Raw genomic sequence first — 17083 nt, 5'->3', positions numbered from 1 at the left:
CACAGACGGAGAAAGGGAGGGCAGGAGAAAAAGAGCAATGAGAGAGGCTGGCATGGGGATGGTTTAAGGAAAATGAGGCAGCCATGATTTTGAAGACACACACTCTTCCATTTATCCTTTCACAGTGGGAGGCAGCGGCGGACAAATCAGAATAAGAATCGCTATCGCTTTTATTGACACTGTATAAATACAACAAAATCTGAGGTTGCTACTCCTTGGTGCCTTCATATGAAAATTATTTTCTGCTAATGCACTAACATGAAATGCAATGAAAAAAAACCTGATATGAATAATGCATGAATGTACATCTGCATAATAAATATAAACTATTGGATGAGAGTAGCAAGCAGCTATTGTGCGTTATGTGAAAGGATGAAATTCCACAGAAGGACGACCATTGCAGTATTCTTGTACAGAAAATCAGAGATTAGTTCACGTCTGGTTGATGATTAAGATGGTTTTGATTTTGAATTGCTTATTGTAGTGATAGCTCTCTCTGTCTGTCTGCGCGTTGCTCGACCTGTAAAAGAGCATGAGAGAAATGTGAGATGTTTTAGATTTCTCTTACTCACTGCTGTTGAGATATGAAATATGAATTATGGGCAGCATTTTTCAGTAGCAATGCCTCCATTTACACATGAGTTTATTTTGGTTAGACCAGCCATATTAAAGTACCTTTAATATTGGAAAAAAGCATTGACAGTGTTGTCATTTGAATGAACTATGACTAGAGGGAAATCCATTATATAGACGCTTTGGATTTGAAATATTTGAATATGTACATTTATCAAAAAGCTTTAATACCTAATTTGATTATAACATTTGACTTCACTGTTTGGCGGGGAGAAATCGGGCAGTCTTACTGCCCTTGGGGTGCAGTGTGCTTTGTCCTTTTCAGACACCCACTTGCATACATTGTACAATCACTGTACAGTACTCAAAGTAAGAAAAGTCCTACACTATATATAGCACATTTGTGTTGCATAAAAAGACACTTTTTGGGGTGGAACTACAGTGGCCATGAAGTATGACCAAAACAACATCATGAACAAATTGACAAACTGAAAAAAATGTGCATCATTTGCTGTTTTGTATGAAATTGTTATTTGCAATTGCAATTTATTAAAAATGTGTCATGGTTTTCGTCAGACAGGAGCAGTAAAAAATACTACTTGTTGGATGGACAAAGTGGTTTCCTCTAAACTAACCCCTAACTACAGAACACAACATGTTGAAAAAAATAAGGAATTTAATAGCACTTTAGTATTCCTTCACTCTAAGCAACAGAATGGCTGTCAGAACCCTGATTTATGGCACATCAATAACACTGATGTACAAGAGGCATTAAATGACAAGTTTATTTAGGGGAATGGAAGCAAATTTACGTTTATCAATGAAGGGCTTTATTTCACATAGTCTACGTTATCACATGCAAAACATGTTGTGGTGAGCATGGGCACCTGTGCTAATGTTAGCGGCACGCGTGTTAGGATGAGCAGTGCTACTTTTTTTTTTTTCAGGAACTGGTTCAAAGATGAGAGGAAATATTTGGTCTGACACAGCAAGCTTAGGAGTTAGGAGTGTTTTTTCAATCACTGCACCTGCGCCATGTGTGAACAGTCGTCTTAATGTTCGGAAGTGAATTGCATGAACATATGCCTGTATCTCTCTGTTTGTGGTGTTGTTTTTTTAGCATGAGACCTCCCAGACACAGATGGTGGAAATGCTCCCTTCTTGATTTGTTTAGACAGTTTGGCAACATTTTGAAAGCAATGCTCTTAGACACCTACAAGACCCAATTGGAACAGCAATGACTGTTTAAGTTCATGTGTTTGTCTAGCCTTCCACCAAAATGTTTTTGAATAGACATAATGTACATAGGTCAATGGGAAAAACAAATCATTTACTGTTAGTAGTTAGCTGTTAAATTTTGCATTATAGTAGGCCATTAGTATTGGCCCATTACAATACAGCAAGGCTATGTTCCTACGATGTTGTGTTTTTGCCCCAGTGATTCCAGCAGTAGTTCAAGCGATGAGTCGCCTGCTCGCTCCGTACAGTCAGCCGCTGTTCCAGCACCTTCAGCACTTCCTTTATCATCCCTTGACAAGGAGGAACCACGTAAAAGCTTCGGCATCAAGGTCCAAAATCTTCCTGTACGCTCGACAGGTCAGTTGCTGTTGCTTGTCAGCCCAAGTAAAAAAAGCCTGTTTCACTAGACATGCCTAAAGGTACACTTTTTGTTCACTACAGATACAAGTCTTAAAGACGGTTTGTTCCATGAGTTCAAAAAACACGGAAAAGTCACATCTGTACAAATTCATGGAGCTTCAGAGGAGCGCTATGGACTTGTCTTTTTCCGGCAGCAAGAGGACCAAGAAAAAGCTCTCGGAGCGTCAAAGGGGAAGCTTTTTTTTGGAATGCAAATTGATGTCACTGCCTGGAATGGCCCTGGTATGTTGTAATCTACATAATCTTGCAGTCTTGTGTGCAATTTATTGATGAAATACTTAAAGAAATAAACCTTTCCAGAGACTGAAAGCGAAAATGAGTTCCGGCCCTTGGATGAAAGGATAGATGAGTTTCATCCAAAGGCTACAAGGACATTGTTCATTGGGAACTTGGAGAAGACCACCACATATCATGATCTTCTCAGCATCTTTCAACGCTTTGGAGAGATTGTGGTATGTTTTTTAAACAACTTGAACTTTGCACCATGTTTGACCATACATTGCTTGCTAACAGGATCGTTTTATTTTCTAACGCCCATAAAGGATATCGACATCAAGAAAGTGAACGGAGCCCCACAATATGCCTTTCTGCAATACTGTGACATTGCAAGTGTCTGCAAAGCCATAAAGAAGATGGATGGGGAGTACCTTGGAAACAATAGACTTAAAGTAAGAATAAAATTTCACAAGAAAATCAATCAACAGGTCTAGGATCTGGGTATTTTAAAAAGGTTTTGTTTTTCAGCTGGGCTTCGGAAAGAGTATGCCAACAACTTGTGTTTGGCTGGATGGGTTAGCATCAAACACAACTGAACAGTTTCTCACCCGACACTTCTGCCGCTACGGACATGTTGTCAAGGTGAGTGGATGTATAATTGTACTTTGCCCTTGAGCATGTGATAAGTTTGCCTTCTTTGTCTACCGCAGGTTGTATTTGACAGGATGAAAGGAATGGCCCTTATCTTGTATAACAACATTGAATATGCTCAGGCTGCGGTCAAAGACACAAAGGGATGGAAGATAGGGGGCACTAAAATAAAGGTAAGCCTGATTCAATATGTCGAATTACCGATAAAATAGTTATTGAAACTGTCTACTTTTTTTCAATAGGTGGATTTTGCCAATCAGGAGAGTCAGATGGCTTTCTATCGTTCAATGCAAGCCTCTGGCCAGGATATTAGAGATTTTTATGACATTCTTTCTGAAAGAAGGTTTGTTTACTTAATATATATACTTGATACCTCATATTAAATGAGGACAATCCTTGGCTCCTATTGTGTATTGTCATTTGCAATATTTATGCTGTATCTCGGCAGGGATGATCGACGCTCTCAATATGAGTTTCAAGTGGAGAGACCGTATTATGAAAATGTACGCACACCAGGAACATATACTGAAGATCCTCGCCGTAAATACACAAGCAGAAGTCGTGAGTTCTACGCTGAATGGGATCCATATCAAGGGGATTACTATGAAACACAGTACTATGAAGACACCCGGGAATATCGAGAATACCGAGCCGATCCTTACGAGCAGGACATTCGTAAATACAGTTATTTGCAGCGAGAACGTGAGAGGGAGAGGGAGCGCTTTGAGACTGATCGCGGACGAGACCATGGGAGGAGAACCATTGAGCGGAGCCAAAGCCCAACCCTTAATCATCTTACCTCACGTCGCCCTCCGACCCCCATAGCATCCCCTTCAATCTCTGAAAGGATAGCAAGTGACTCCGACCGCCGAATATGTTGCCCGTCTTCTGAAAGAAGTGGTAGCTGCAGTTCAGTCTCCCCTCCCAGATTTGAAAAACTTGAGAAGACGCGCACAGAACGGTATAGTAAAATAAACAAGTTTGAAACGGGTATTTGTGAAGTTGAAAAGATCCATTTGGTTGAAAAGGAGAAGCGTGCTGGACGTAATGATCGCGGGGATAAGGATAAAAGTGAGAGACAGCGACTTAAGAAGCTCAAAGTATCTTCTCCAATCATTCAAACATGTGATGCAGAGCCTGAACTGAATAGAGACATTAGCCCAGAGTCTTCCCTTCAAAGTAAAAATAGTAAAATCCTGAAAGATAGCTCAAGTCGAGGCAAGTTGGATCTTCTGCCTTGTGTGGTACAGTTAACACGGGTGAAAGAAGAAGAAGGAAAACTGATTTCTCATGAGAAACAAATATTGAGGACTGGGAATGACAGTCCTAGACTGATATCACCTTCAGCTGACCAAAGAAGTCCTCTTTACCGCACAGAGTCATCAAAAGGAAATGGAAAGGGTCCCAGAGATAAAAACATGCACAGTTTAGTGGAACATATTGACATAGATATCAAAATGAAGTCCAAAAAACACGGAAAATCAGAAATTGGTTTCGACAGTGGTGTTTCAATGGATTTTGATCGCTTGGCTGCAAGAAAACGGCGTTTTGAAGACTCTGGAAAAAATGATCATCAGAAGAGAATTAGTGAAAACGACCTTGGTAGCTCTGTCCTTCACAAGCCATGGAATAATAAGGACTCTGATTTCCATAAGAATGTTTTCATAAAAAAGATGCAAAAAAGGGAACATCACAAGGATAAATCTGTACGGACATTTTCAGTTAATAGTCCTAATGAGGGACAAGACTCTGAAAATAACTCCATAAGCCTTCCCCTTCAGCTGCCGTCCCAGCAAGCACTGCCAGATGAATCTTCAGAACAATTAGAGTCCCCCTTCCTGAAAATGAAATTAGTGGGCTCAATAAGTGAAAATAGTTCCAGTCTCACAAAGATATCAAGTGATGGCAGCCTTGATTTCGATGAAATAAAAGAACAGAGAGTTTTGTGTGACAAGGACCAAAGTGGAATGAATTGTAGAGACTCCGAAGATGAGGAACAGTATGCGCGCTTTGGCCAGACTAACACCTTTCCAAAACGCAAAGCTGAACAGAGTCGATGGTCGCAAGCCAAACTTTGTGATCTTGATAAGAGTGACAAGTATGATAATACACCTCGCGATGAAACTCATGACTTTGGAATGGATTTTGCCTTGCATGATATTAGAAAACCAAACCAGGACACAAACAATGATGACTTCTCTTTGTGTAAAAGGAACAAAATGGATAATATCAACTCCAAAAGAGAGCAAAACTTTGTAACTTGTCACAACTTGAATGAGGATACTTTTCACCATGTAACACCCTCAACAGTTCCCATTTCTTTAAGAAGGGAAGAGGAAACCACCCATATTTCTGTCTCAGTCGTAAACACTGAAACAAAATCATCCTCTACAAAAGAACACTTTACACATGCACAGTCAGTGAAAAGTAATATGGTCCTCAAACCAAGACATTTTCAAGCAGCCGAAAGTGAGCAGGAAAAGCTAAAGGCATCGTTTCTTGGAGGCAATGAGGACTTTATGTACAGTTGGCTAGGAAGGGTTTCTTCTGATTCTCAAAAAATGGAACTGACTTTCCAAACTGAAAGTGGTGGTAAATGCGAAGGTCAGGATTTGGAACCGGGAGAAGTACAGTCTGATTCTGATGATGATGATGATGATGGAGAAAGAAAACCCCTCTCTCACAAATCCAGTAGTTCTGTGTCTTATATCCTCAGAGAACATGATGAAAGGATGACAGATCTGAAACTTTGTGGCTCATTGGAAAAGAATAAATTTTACTCATTTGCACTAGACAAAACTATAACCCCGGATACAAAAGCACTTCTCGAAAGAGCCAAGACACTTTACTCTTCACGAGAAGACAACTGGTCCTTTCTTCCTTCACGCTTCCCAACCACACACAGCTGTGCAGATAAAAACAAGGAAGAATTAGCACCCCGACCAATTCCTTCTTGGTATATGAAGAAAAAGAAGATTCGTACCAGTTCTGCTGAAAATCTGCAAAGCAAAAAAGAGGAATTTAAGGCTCAGGACCAAGAACGGCAGGAACTGTTTGCCTCCCGCTTCCTTCATAGTTCAATTTTTGAACAGGATTCTCGCCGTTTGCAGCGCCTTGAACGCAAAGACCAACGCTCTGAAACAGGACTTGATAAGAATTCTGCTCAGCCAGGTGATCCTGAAGTACAGACAGAATGTGAAGATGGTGATATTCCACCAGAGCCCATCGTGCTATTCCACAGTCGTTTTTTGGAGCTACAACAACAAAAAGACAAGGACATTTGTCCACTTGATCCCGAGATTGATTCAGTTGTGGTGGAGATTAAACACAAGTATGTGCCAGGTTGTGATGATGTGTTGTCAGATAAAATGGCACCCACACGATTGAAGGTTGATGAAAAATCAGTCAGCCCTCATTCGACCATACCTGCTACCCCACCTGTTCCATGCCTGAAAGAAATGTCGTCACCCGAAAAGAAAGAGGTTTTAATACTGCCTGTAGATAAACATGTTCCATCTAAACAAGATAGTGTAGAGACAGTTCTTGAGATCTCTCCCTCGCCTCCTCTTTTGAAAGACTTGAAACCTATAACCCATAAACCCAATGTAAGCCCTCCACCCATACTTTCAGAGGCAGAAAATAAAGTAGAAGCAAAAACAGAAGCAATGGAGCCCAAAGCAGAAATTGCTGACAATTTGCCAATAGAGTACAATCATCCGGTGGAAGATGAGCCTCCAACTCCAGAGACTTCTAGGGTTAGTTTTGAACAGGAGAATACAGCGTTTACATGCTCTGAGTATACAAAGATAAAAGATGAACGTGACCCCAAGGCACAAATTCAGAAAACACACCATTGTGAGGAATCGAAGAAACCAGAGATGGTCCATGAAATATGTATGCCAGAGCTACAGGTTGAAAATAAACCAGTACCTAAAAAGAGACAACCTAAAAATAAAAGAGCAAAACCACACAACATATTGCGTGCATCACAGGCTACCAAAAATGCTAAAGATAAACCTGCAACACGAAAGAGTGAACGTATTGATCGAGAGAAACTCAAAAGGGACTCATCTCCACGAGCAGAAGTGCCGAAAGGATCGTTAGAGAGTAAAATTCCATCAAAGTCCCCTGTTCATGCATCAAATTCTGAACAAAACCTTGAGTCTGGTTTGGTTCATGGCAGAACACGTCGAAGAAACGTCCGATCAGTCTATGCCACCATACGTGAAGAAGAGCAGTCTGCCAAAGAGGCAGTGGAGCCATCACGAACAATGCGCAAACGTGCTGTAGATAAAGAACTAAATACAGAAACGCAGCAAGATATTCAAATTCCATCTACGAATCCTCGACGAGGGCGCCCCCCAAAAAGAGGTATCAAACGACTCGACCGTATTTTGCCAGCAAAAGGGGATATGCAGAAAACAATGGATGGTAACACAGACATCTGCGATACCTCTACCACACTGGAAGTTGTGAAATCTTCTGAGGGATGGCGCTCTCCTAGAAAGGTTCAGCAACCGCCACTGACTGTATCAACACCAGTAAACAAAAAAGGAAGCAGACTAGACAAACTGTCTGAAGGAACTACAGTTCTAGTTGAATTAACAGATATGGGAAGTTGTGATGAACCAGAGCTAAAACCCAAAGATGATTCGGACCTAACTGCAAAGTTATCTGGCACAAACTCTCAAATGCGCACAAAGGAACAAGACACAGCCCTTACATCCACTGATGGGGATATTGAGAACCCAGGTGTAACACTCCCAAAGAGCAAAGTGGCTGACAAGAGTGTCAAAATCAAAAAACAAAGGTTCAAACGAAATACCAAGCAGTTTACTGATGATAAGTCTCACACCTTGAGAAATCTTGAAATCCGTGTAAGTGTTGATGATGTAAAAGGTTTGCTCCGTTCCGAAAATGATGACTCTGAGTCATTTCCAGTCAGTATTAAAAAAAGCAAGTCCCTAGTTAAGTCTGAGGACTCAATATCAATATGCCTTGCCAAAGAATCAAAGGCAATTGATGTGAAAAACACTGAAGATGCTGTACCTGAGTCAGAGCTTCCTGTGCACCCAGCGGCTGTTCTTCTCGCACATCAAATGGAACTAGAGCAGGCAGTTGAAAATATAGCCAAACTTACGGAGCAACCTCCTCGGCTGTATAAGGAACCACCTTCAGGGCAAGTGCCTACAGTACCTACTGTATTGCCACAGTCACAAACTGAGGTTGAAGAGGAAAAGCGAGCTAACCCATCAAGTGAAACAGAACTTGCAGCTGCTATTGATTCCATCACAGCTGAAGAATTGAGTGCAGATGCAGAAGGATTCACTGCTACTCCCACTTTCAGTGCTATTATTCGCACTCCTGATTCATTGCTGTCTGTTAACTCCAGTGAGAGCATGGAAACTGAAACAGTGAGCACGGTGGTCAATAATATTCTTGCTGCAGACTCAGATGATGGTCTTTTAATACCGAGTGCCAAGGGTGTAATAGCAGAATCTAAGATTACTTCAGATTCGCCAGTAGCCAATACATCCAAGAAAACAGGTAAAGTTAGACCCAAAACCCAGAAAAAGTCAAGAGGTCGTAAATGTGCTATGAATAAGAAGAACGAAGATGTAGTGCGTCCAGAGCCCTCTGCTTTTAAGCTACCCGAGTCAATCCCAGAGGATCCTGAAATCATAAATTCCAAAGCAGCAGTTATTACAACTGGGAGCACTATAGTGGGAACAGTGGGAACTGCTGTTGCTACATGTAAGCAGGATGTTACAAGCTCTACGACTTTGGGCACACCCAAAGAGGCAGAACAACCTGAAGTTGAACAGCCTGTACCTAAAGAATCAGCCTTTCATTCAGATTCAAGAGTCATCTGCAATGACCAAAAACATTCACAGGCAGCAGAGTCATATACCGCGAGTCTTGCGCCTTCACCTTCCCGCCCACCACTTGTATCCCAGTCAGGTGTACCTTTATTACGACCGGCTAAACTTTTACCAAGCTGGCCTCCGAGAACTGAAGAAAGTAGAATCTTTGTTAGCCCTCCATGTCATGTAACAGTGGTAACTTCTACTGTACCATCATCAACTTCGCTTGGACCCTCTTCAATCAATCCCCCAATGCCTCCTGATACTAAGGCTTCTGATCTGCATCCAAGTTCCAGTACTTTAAGAAAAATCCTAATGGAACCTAAATATGTGTCTGCATCAAGCGGCAATGCATTTTCCACTACTATGGTAACAACTACTTCGTCAGATCATTTCCAGATGTCAGAAAATGGAAATACCTCTGTTGCTCCGAGTCCAAGGCATGCGGAAGATAAATTGTCTTTACTCCCTCAGTCTATACATTACAAATGTAAACCACTGGCAGAGTCCCTTAAAAATTGTGGTGAGAACACCCAACATACTGTAATTTCCCCCACTACCTCTGTAATAAGTCGCATTCCGATACCTTATGATACAGACGAGACACCACGCATTTCCCTTAGCAGCAGAAGTATGTGTCCTTCTTTGACCAAACCAAAATTCAAAGCAAATTCTAATGAAAATCATCAATACCATGGCCTTGATATCGCAGAAGATGAAACTAGAGGGCGCTCTGTTGTCGAGAGCACTTCACGTTCCGTTCCTGGTCTTAGAGTAAATACATCAGAGGGTGTTGTTGTTCTGAGTTATTCAGGTCAAAAAACAGAAGGGCCCCACAGAATGAGAGCCAAAATAAGTCAAATTCCGCAAGCCAGTGCTGGGGACATAGAGTTTCAACAAGTTATGCCTAAATCTCAGACAAAGCAAGACCCGATGATTCCCTTGTCCCAGTTTTCCGGCACTAAAGTACCCCCAACACCATCTGCTTATGGGCGCACAGGGGTTCTCTTGACCAACCAGTCTTATAACTCTCAACCTGTCATTTCCAGTACCAAGCAGGATAGGCGTGGATGTGACAAGCCTGAAGTTTTATATCATACAGCATCTCAAGGGAGTGTGGTTAAGATGTTTCAACAGCCAGTCTCTGCTCCTCAAGTCTTAATGTACAACCAAGCTATCATGCAACAGCAGCATGGTAAGAGACTTGGAACAGAGGTACTACCCCAAAAATCAATCAAGCAGTCTAACCTCAGCCCCATCAAGAGCCCTCACCACTCATCACTATCTGGATCATGCATGAGCTCCAGTCCTAGCACGCCGACTGATCGCTCAACTTTGCAACCAAAACAAGACCCCCAGTCCTCACCAACGGCTGTTCTCTCCCCTTCACGTCTTGTCAAAGCGTGTGCCCCTAGCAGTTCGCCAGGAACCTCAGTCGTCATGCCTCATGGCTTGTCATCCACATCAAATTTTAATGCCACTATGCACCACCCGCACTCTGAACCGTCTTCTGTCATCATCCAACCTCACAGTGTCACCCACCCAGTGACGCACGACGCAAGGGTGAGCGCTTCACCGATGCCTGCGATTAGCTATGGAAGGCGAAGTAACTCTCTGTCCTCTCCTCTGCCCGGACCAGTACAACACTCAGGCATATCTCAGTCGATTGTCATCAGGCAGTCCCATTCAACTCCCCAAGGGTCATTGTCTACTGTTGGTGGTGTCGGGAGTGTAACTGACGAGGAACACAGACCGTTTAACCAAGCCCTTAGCAGAGCTTCATTATCACAGCTGCAGTCTGATGTCATGTTGTCTCACAATGATCGCGGAGGGCTCCATCCGAATTTAAGTCTGGACCAGTACAGAGGGGTGCACCAGAGCATGCTCGCACATCAACAGCCAGGAGAGCAGACCACTGTGGAAACAAGATTGTCACACAACTTGGAGAACGGAACCAGTAACATCTCTGTGAGGAAGAACACTGAACTTCCAGGAAAGCAATCCTACAAAGTACCGGAAGGACAGCTGATCCATTCACCGAGCAGTGAAACTAGAATCAGGACGGTTCACACATCTAGCCCAGTCATGGTGTCTCCTCACCCTCATTGCATGCAGCTGTCTCATACCGGAGGTGTGGCCTCCTTTCCGGTCTATAGTGACCCGAGGGGCTTCCCTCGCCAGTTAACTGGGCATCCTTCATCAGGCCGGAGCACATCTTCACAGGTAAATAAAATGTATTTACTGGTGGCAGTTTTCTGAATGAAATTGCATCCTCTACCACCACAACCATCCATTAATGCTATACGTACTGATTTGTTGATTTATGTTCTATGGATCAGATTCCTCCAGAACCTGAACTGGGTCACCTATGTAAAATGCCTCAGTCTCTCAAGCCAGAGAGTCCCCACCTTCGCCATTCTACCTCTTCTAACATGTCTCGAATACCAAGGGAGGGAGTCTCTCCCTCGTACCAGTCTCCTATGAGCACCCCAATGGGCCTGAATCACAAGCCAGATCAGTCACCACAGAAAGGCCCTCCCGCTTTCTTGACAACACCTCTGCCTGCGGTACCCTCATCAACTTCATTTCAGCCACGGCTTGATGCCAAGTCAGATCATTCAGGACACCGCTCGATTGACATGGTGCAGCTTTTGACGGTGGGAATTATATACACACACACACACACAACATGTACCTCTACTTTGTTCACATCTCAATTAGAAGCCGTCAAGAAAGCGACATAGGTATACATGCTCATGCTCATGCTCATGCTCAGTTGCTCAGCGCTCAGGTAAAGATCAATCATGGCTCGGCTTCAGAAAACAGGTGAGCCGCGATTGGTCGTTACCTGAGCCCTGACCAATTTCGATGTCATCAGTCGTCAGAAGTGACAAAATGGCCGCCCCTGAGCAATGGTAAATAGTAAATGGACTGTCACTTGTATAGCGCTTTTTAGCTAAAAACGGGTGGATTTCTCATATTCCACAAACTCAATATTAATCAGAATGCCTTGTTTTGACTAGTGGAGGCTCATTGAACATATTTTTGTAAACACACTTTTGGGTTGATTTCCACTTTAACAGAAACAATTGACTGGTTTTTAATACCAATATGTCAATTTCAGGCTCAAATTAAAAAACAAACAAACATAATTGTCCAGACTGACTGTGGTCGCTAACAAGCTAATGTACCTTTATTAATGCTCGTTACCAAACTTCCGGGACATGTAAACCGCACCAAGTAAATATTTAAATCAAATTCAGTTCTGTGGCCCGTTTTCACATTTTGTATTTTTGATCTTAGCCTAAAATTGAAATGTGAAAAATCAGGCAATTTTTCATGCTGGATTAAAAGACAAATACCAAAATAATCAGTCATATTTTCTTTTTTTCATTGCCAAATTGCCAGATTTTTAAGTGCTCTGATTGTCTTTGTTTCAGTTTCCTCCCTACACCTCCTTGTCCTCTTGACTCTTTTACTCACTTGCCCCTTAGACGGGCCACACAACACTGGAATTAGGGCCCGGAGAAATGTTCCGTGTGTGTTGAAATGCAGTTTTGTTTATGTAATTAATTAACTGTAATTAACATTTTCAATTCTCGCGCCTCATAGGCAAATAAAATAATGTTGTTTTCATACAGAAATATCCCATCATGTGGCAAGGTCTTTTGGCATTGAAGAATGAGCAGGCGGCTGTCCAGCTGCACTTTGTTTCTGGCAACACTTTATTGGCTCAGCGCTCACTGCCACCGCTAGAGGGAGGTCCGCTTCTTCGCATTGTTCAGAGGATGAGGCTGGAAGCGTCTCAGCTAGACAGTGTGGCTCGACGGATGACTGTAAGTACTTTTGGGCTAAAACGTGGGAGAATAAAAATCACGACGACACAACTTCTATCATCCATGGCAGGTGGAGAATGATTTCTGTTTGCTCCTGGCGCTGCCATGTGGTCGAGACCAGGATGACGTCCTGAGTCAAACGCAAGCCTTGAAAAGTGGCTTCATCACCTACCTGCAGGCCAAGCAGGCAGCTGGCATCATCAATGTGCCCAATCCTGGTTCCAATCAGGTCTGTTGAACCTTTTTAAGTCTAAAGGCCTAGATAGACCAAAAAGACGCTGGCCAACAGTGACAGACGCTTACCCCCTGTGGCGTCCGGCCGGCTGTCGGCACGCTGGCAAAGCACACCGCAACGACAGACAGCGACGCTGACCATTAAAGTACCTTCTGCGCATGCATAAGATGTAATAGCCTTCCATACCATCGGCGGCGGTAGTCACCATTTCTCATGGTTTGAAAATGGCCGGGGGCGGATTATAAAAACGTAAACAATGCATTCAGCTCTATTCTTCACTCACGATGAACTCCCACGCGAAGTAAACCCTCACGTTCGTGACACGGTATTGTGAAATACTTGCATTGTCAACCCTCGCTTTTGTACTTGTAAGAAGATTAAGGCAGCGGAGGCGCGCTCACTGTTTTTCCGCATTTGTCACTTCCTGTTGGTGCTCCGAGCGCTGATTTGCTAGCTAACAGCCAATCAGAGTGACCAAATGTCACGACTGGCGACGCCGATTCAACAAACGTAACCGCCCCCAAGACGCTTACAGACGGGTTACGACACTACGACGGTGGCCACTACACCAAACAGATGGCGCATTCAGACGCCACGACGCTTCACGACCTCCGACGTCGGTTAGGTCTATCAGGGCCTTAATACTGTCATTCCCAACCACCGTGCCTTCACACTTTAGAGAGATCATCAAGTGTGCCGGATAGAAAAACATCTTGCCAGACGGAAATTTTGCAAAGCTTCTCTAATGAGCAATGAGCGAGTCATGAGTTAGTTATAAAAACTGCAAAGCCTAAACTGTCAAATTCTGATGGCCTCACGTTTGTCTGAATGATACCTGAAATGAAGTGTAAAGTGATTTTTGGGGTAATCTGTAAATTCGATATTGCGTCCAAACTTTTCACTGGTAGTGTCCTTTCAGTGACATTTTTCCAGTGTGAAATATCTGCCATAGCTCAATAAAGGTTGGTAAACTCTGGTCTAATAATGTGACTTGTTTGAGTTCCTCCTTTTTATATGTTCATGCTTGTATTTCCAGCCCGCCTACGTGGTGCAGATTTTCCCACCGTGTGACTTCTCTGAGAGCCACCTGTCCCGCCTGGCCCCAGACCTTTTGAACAGCATCTCCACTATTTCACCTCACCTCATGATCGTCATTGCCTCTGTTTGATTTTATTTATTTGTTTCTAAAGCAAAGCCAACACCAGCTGTTTTTTGTAAACTGGAATTGCCTCATATTTTTTATGAAAATCTCAATTAAGCATTTAAGCAAGTTATTTTTTTTTTCCTTCACTATTTTGGTTCACTTCACCAAGTCCTTAATTCACTCAGTGGCGTTGAAGTCCAAAAATGTTACTTTTGAAGTACAGGACATTTCTAAGAGCATTTCTGCTTGAATATTTCAATGTTGCCATGTTTTGGAGGCATTGAGAAGGCTTTGGACTCAGACTTTTGGAGATTCTTGACAGGTTTTTTTTCTCTTCATCAAAGTGATTGTGGTTTTTTTTAAGAGAGATGTGAGGAGTCATTGCACTATGTATAAGAAAAAAATGTGAAGTCTGTACAGATTTGAGTGTAAAATGATCCATATTATGGTATAACCCAGATATCAAGAATCATTTTAGTCCGCTGCTTTTGCTCCATGGCCAAGTTGAGAGTTGTACAGTTTACAGTCAAAAGTTAGTTTGCAGCATTTTTTGCGGGCCATTGTGCAACTGTAAATAGGATACATAGTTCAAGACTGATGCAATGTGGAGAGACCAAGTGAATTTATTATTTTCCTGACGGATCTTCAAATGTTTTCAATGTGTTCTTCTGACATTTGACAAAAGGGTGTCATCCACAAAACGCTTTTTTTTTTTTTTTTACATTCTGTGCCAAAATGTTTGTGCTTTATGTAAAACAAAAGAAAAAAGTAATCATAATCTATTTTAATATGACTTTGTATTTTCATTCCTTTTTGTGGATGAATGTTGGGAATGTTATTTCACCTTTGTTTTTGTCCGCTGCTGATTTTGGTCCCCTACTGCCCCAAGCTGTCGAATGACAGATGTGCAACGAATGTGACTTGAACTTGCCATCATGCCGCTATTGGATGTGTTTGTTATTGTCTGTCCCATGTGGATTTGTCTTTCTGAAGCCAAGCTGTAAATACTTCCATGTGTCCTCCGTGTGCGCTCATATTTCTCCGTGTAGTTATTGTCTGAGGAAAGGGACTCTTGTGTGAAACCGATGCTGAAAGTAAATCACGCTTGTCAGTCTTGTTTGATGACTGTAAGCTCAATACTGTTATTGTTATGTTGAAGGCACTTATCATGTTTTGATAAATTAGAAGAAGAAAAAACAGTGATTGATACGAAAACTGTCTTAATTTGGGTGTATTTTTGCTGCTCCTCCATGAGGACATTTTTAACTGTAATATAATTTTGTTGTTTAACTTCTGAAGATCATTAAATGGTCCATGACTCTGAATCTTTTTTTTTTTTAATGTGTTTATTGCATTCATAACAAGACCGCACAGTGCAGAAGTGTTTGGCATGTCTGCCTGACCATCAAGATGTTTTCCAGTCTTTGCTCAGGCTGAAGTGGAGTTCTCACCACGTTAAAAAAAAATGTATGTAGCTAATTGAGACTTATTGTGTGAAAGGTTGTTTACATGTGCTCTGCAATTGACTAGCGACCCGGTCAAGTGTACCTTGCCTCTCGCCAGAGGTCACCTAGGCCTCAGTTCACCCTACACTCTAATGAGAATGACGCTCAAGACGATGGAATGATTCAATAAGTGCCTGCAGTACCACAGTGGTCAAAAGAGGTCAGTAGCTGCCCATATGACACAACTAAGGCTGTAACATCAATTGAACGTGACGTGAGGGTCGGTTCCATTGAGAACAATGTATACTGCAGCCAGCCGGTCTACGTAGCAGGTCATTGATCTATTGAGCAATTAAGTCGGTAAATGAGTACGAAGTGGAATTGGACCACAATACGGGGGGATTAGGCCTCTGAAATCTTGTGAAATTAGACCGAGCATCGGATGATTTACTCTGCGGGTGAATCAAAAGTGTTTTTGATTTAAGTAGGCCTACACTTGTAACCCAAGTAAAAAAAAAAGGGTGTCCATCTGGTTTCTATTAGGGTATGTAACGGTAATGGTGGCATTGCGATATTAAAATTGCCAAATCATTGTCATGTTATAATATTAAAAGCAGCACATCTCCAAAAACATATGCACAATGTACGCGATGTGTTCGCGTGTGTCCTAGTGGGTTGTGTAAGCAGCAGCTTACTCCCATCTCTGTCCATTCAAACTGATGTCATTGTTTCTGGATATCTTTGGTCCTCTTGCCGCTTACATGTAGCCTGAGTTCATAAGCGTTCCACTTACAGACACAAATGGGCCACAAGAAATTGTGAGTGAGTTCCTACACATGAACACCCGTTCATGGCTTCTCTCATGTATACTCTCCCACAGCCTGGCGTCTTCAATATGAAGCTAGAGGAGTATGACTACTTACGTGATTTAGTGCCTCGCAGGCCACCGCTGGGAATGTTAATTGATGGCCTTTTTGCAAGCTGACAAGAAGCAGAGCAGACTGGGACAAGACAGAGACGGGGAGACAGAGCGCAGCTCATGAGAGGCCCTTGTGATACTTTTATTTTCACATTTTTAAAAACATCTTTTATAGGGAATAGAAAACAATGTTTTTTCAGACATTGATAAGTGCTGGTTTTCTTGTTTGTATCCTCCCAACATTCCATGCTGTACCATACACAGGCGCACAGAAGCAAACAAATATAAACGGGTTTTTGGGCAGAGTGCTTAAATGTAACGCTTCTTTTGGCTGGGTCATAGGTTTGAGACCCATTGAAGACAAATATGGAAGTTGGGACTGCTACTTCATATTGTGACCCTTTTTGCGAAAAAAAAAAAAAAGAAAAAAAATTAAAAATCACCTCGCTAGTGCTCAGAGTGCAGTGGCCAAGTGGAATATAAGCCAAACATATTTTTTTCAAGAATATGTTCTATGCAAAAACCACTAGTTGAAACAAAT

General features: G+C 42.3%; 1 protein-coding gene across 2 annotated transcripts in view; it reads left to right on the top strand.

The window, feature by feature from the left end:
• Positions 1-15503, top strand: part of spen (spen family transcriptional repressor) — a 29888-nt gene extending 14385 nt beyond the window's left edge. For both annotated transcript variants that reach the window (XM_086043044.1, XM_086043113.1), the window contains exons 4-15: positions 2012-2169; positions 2254-2454; positions 2533-2684; positions 2775-2900; positions 2977-3090; positions 3159-3272; positions 3342-3442; positions 3548-11186; positions 11303-11620; positions 12605-12799; positions 12870-13028; positions 14071-15503. In XM_086043044.1, the coding sequence (XP_085899170.1) occupies positions 2012-2169; positions 2254-2454; positions 2533-2684; positions 2775-2900; positions 2977-3090; positions 3159-3272; positions 3342-3442; positions 3548-11186; positions 11303-11620; positions 12605-12799; positions 12870-13028; positions 14071-14202 (9409 nt within the window). In that variant the 3' untranslated portion in view covers positions 14203-15503. The remainder of the gene's footprint in view (positions 1-2011; positions 2170-2253; positions 2455-2532; positions 2685-2774; positions 2901-2976; positions 3091-3158; positions 3273-3341; positions 3443-3547; positions 11187-11302; positions 11621-12604; positions 12800-12869; positions 13029-14070) is intronic.
• Positions 15504-17083: the final 1580 nt, after the last annotated feature.

Source organism: Filicampus tigris, chromosome 1 (assembly GCF_054856515.1).
Source record: "Filicampus tigris isolate MCC_2025a chromosome 1, RoL_Ftig_1.0, whole genome shotgun sequence".
NCBI classification, from domain to species: Eukaryota; Metazoa; Chordata; class Actinopteri; order Syngnathiformes; family Syngnathidae; genus Filicampus; species Filicampus tigris.
This window is presented reverse-complemented; position numbering and strand designations above follow the sequence as displayed.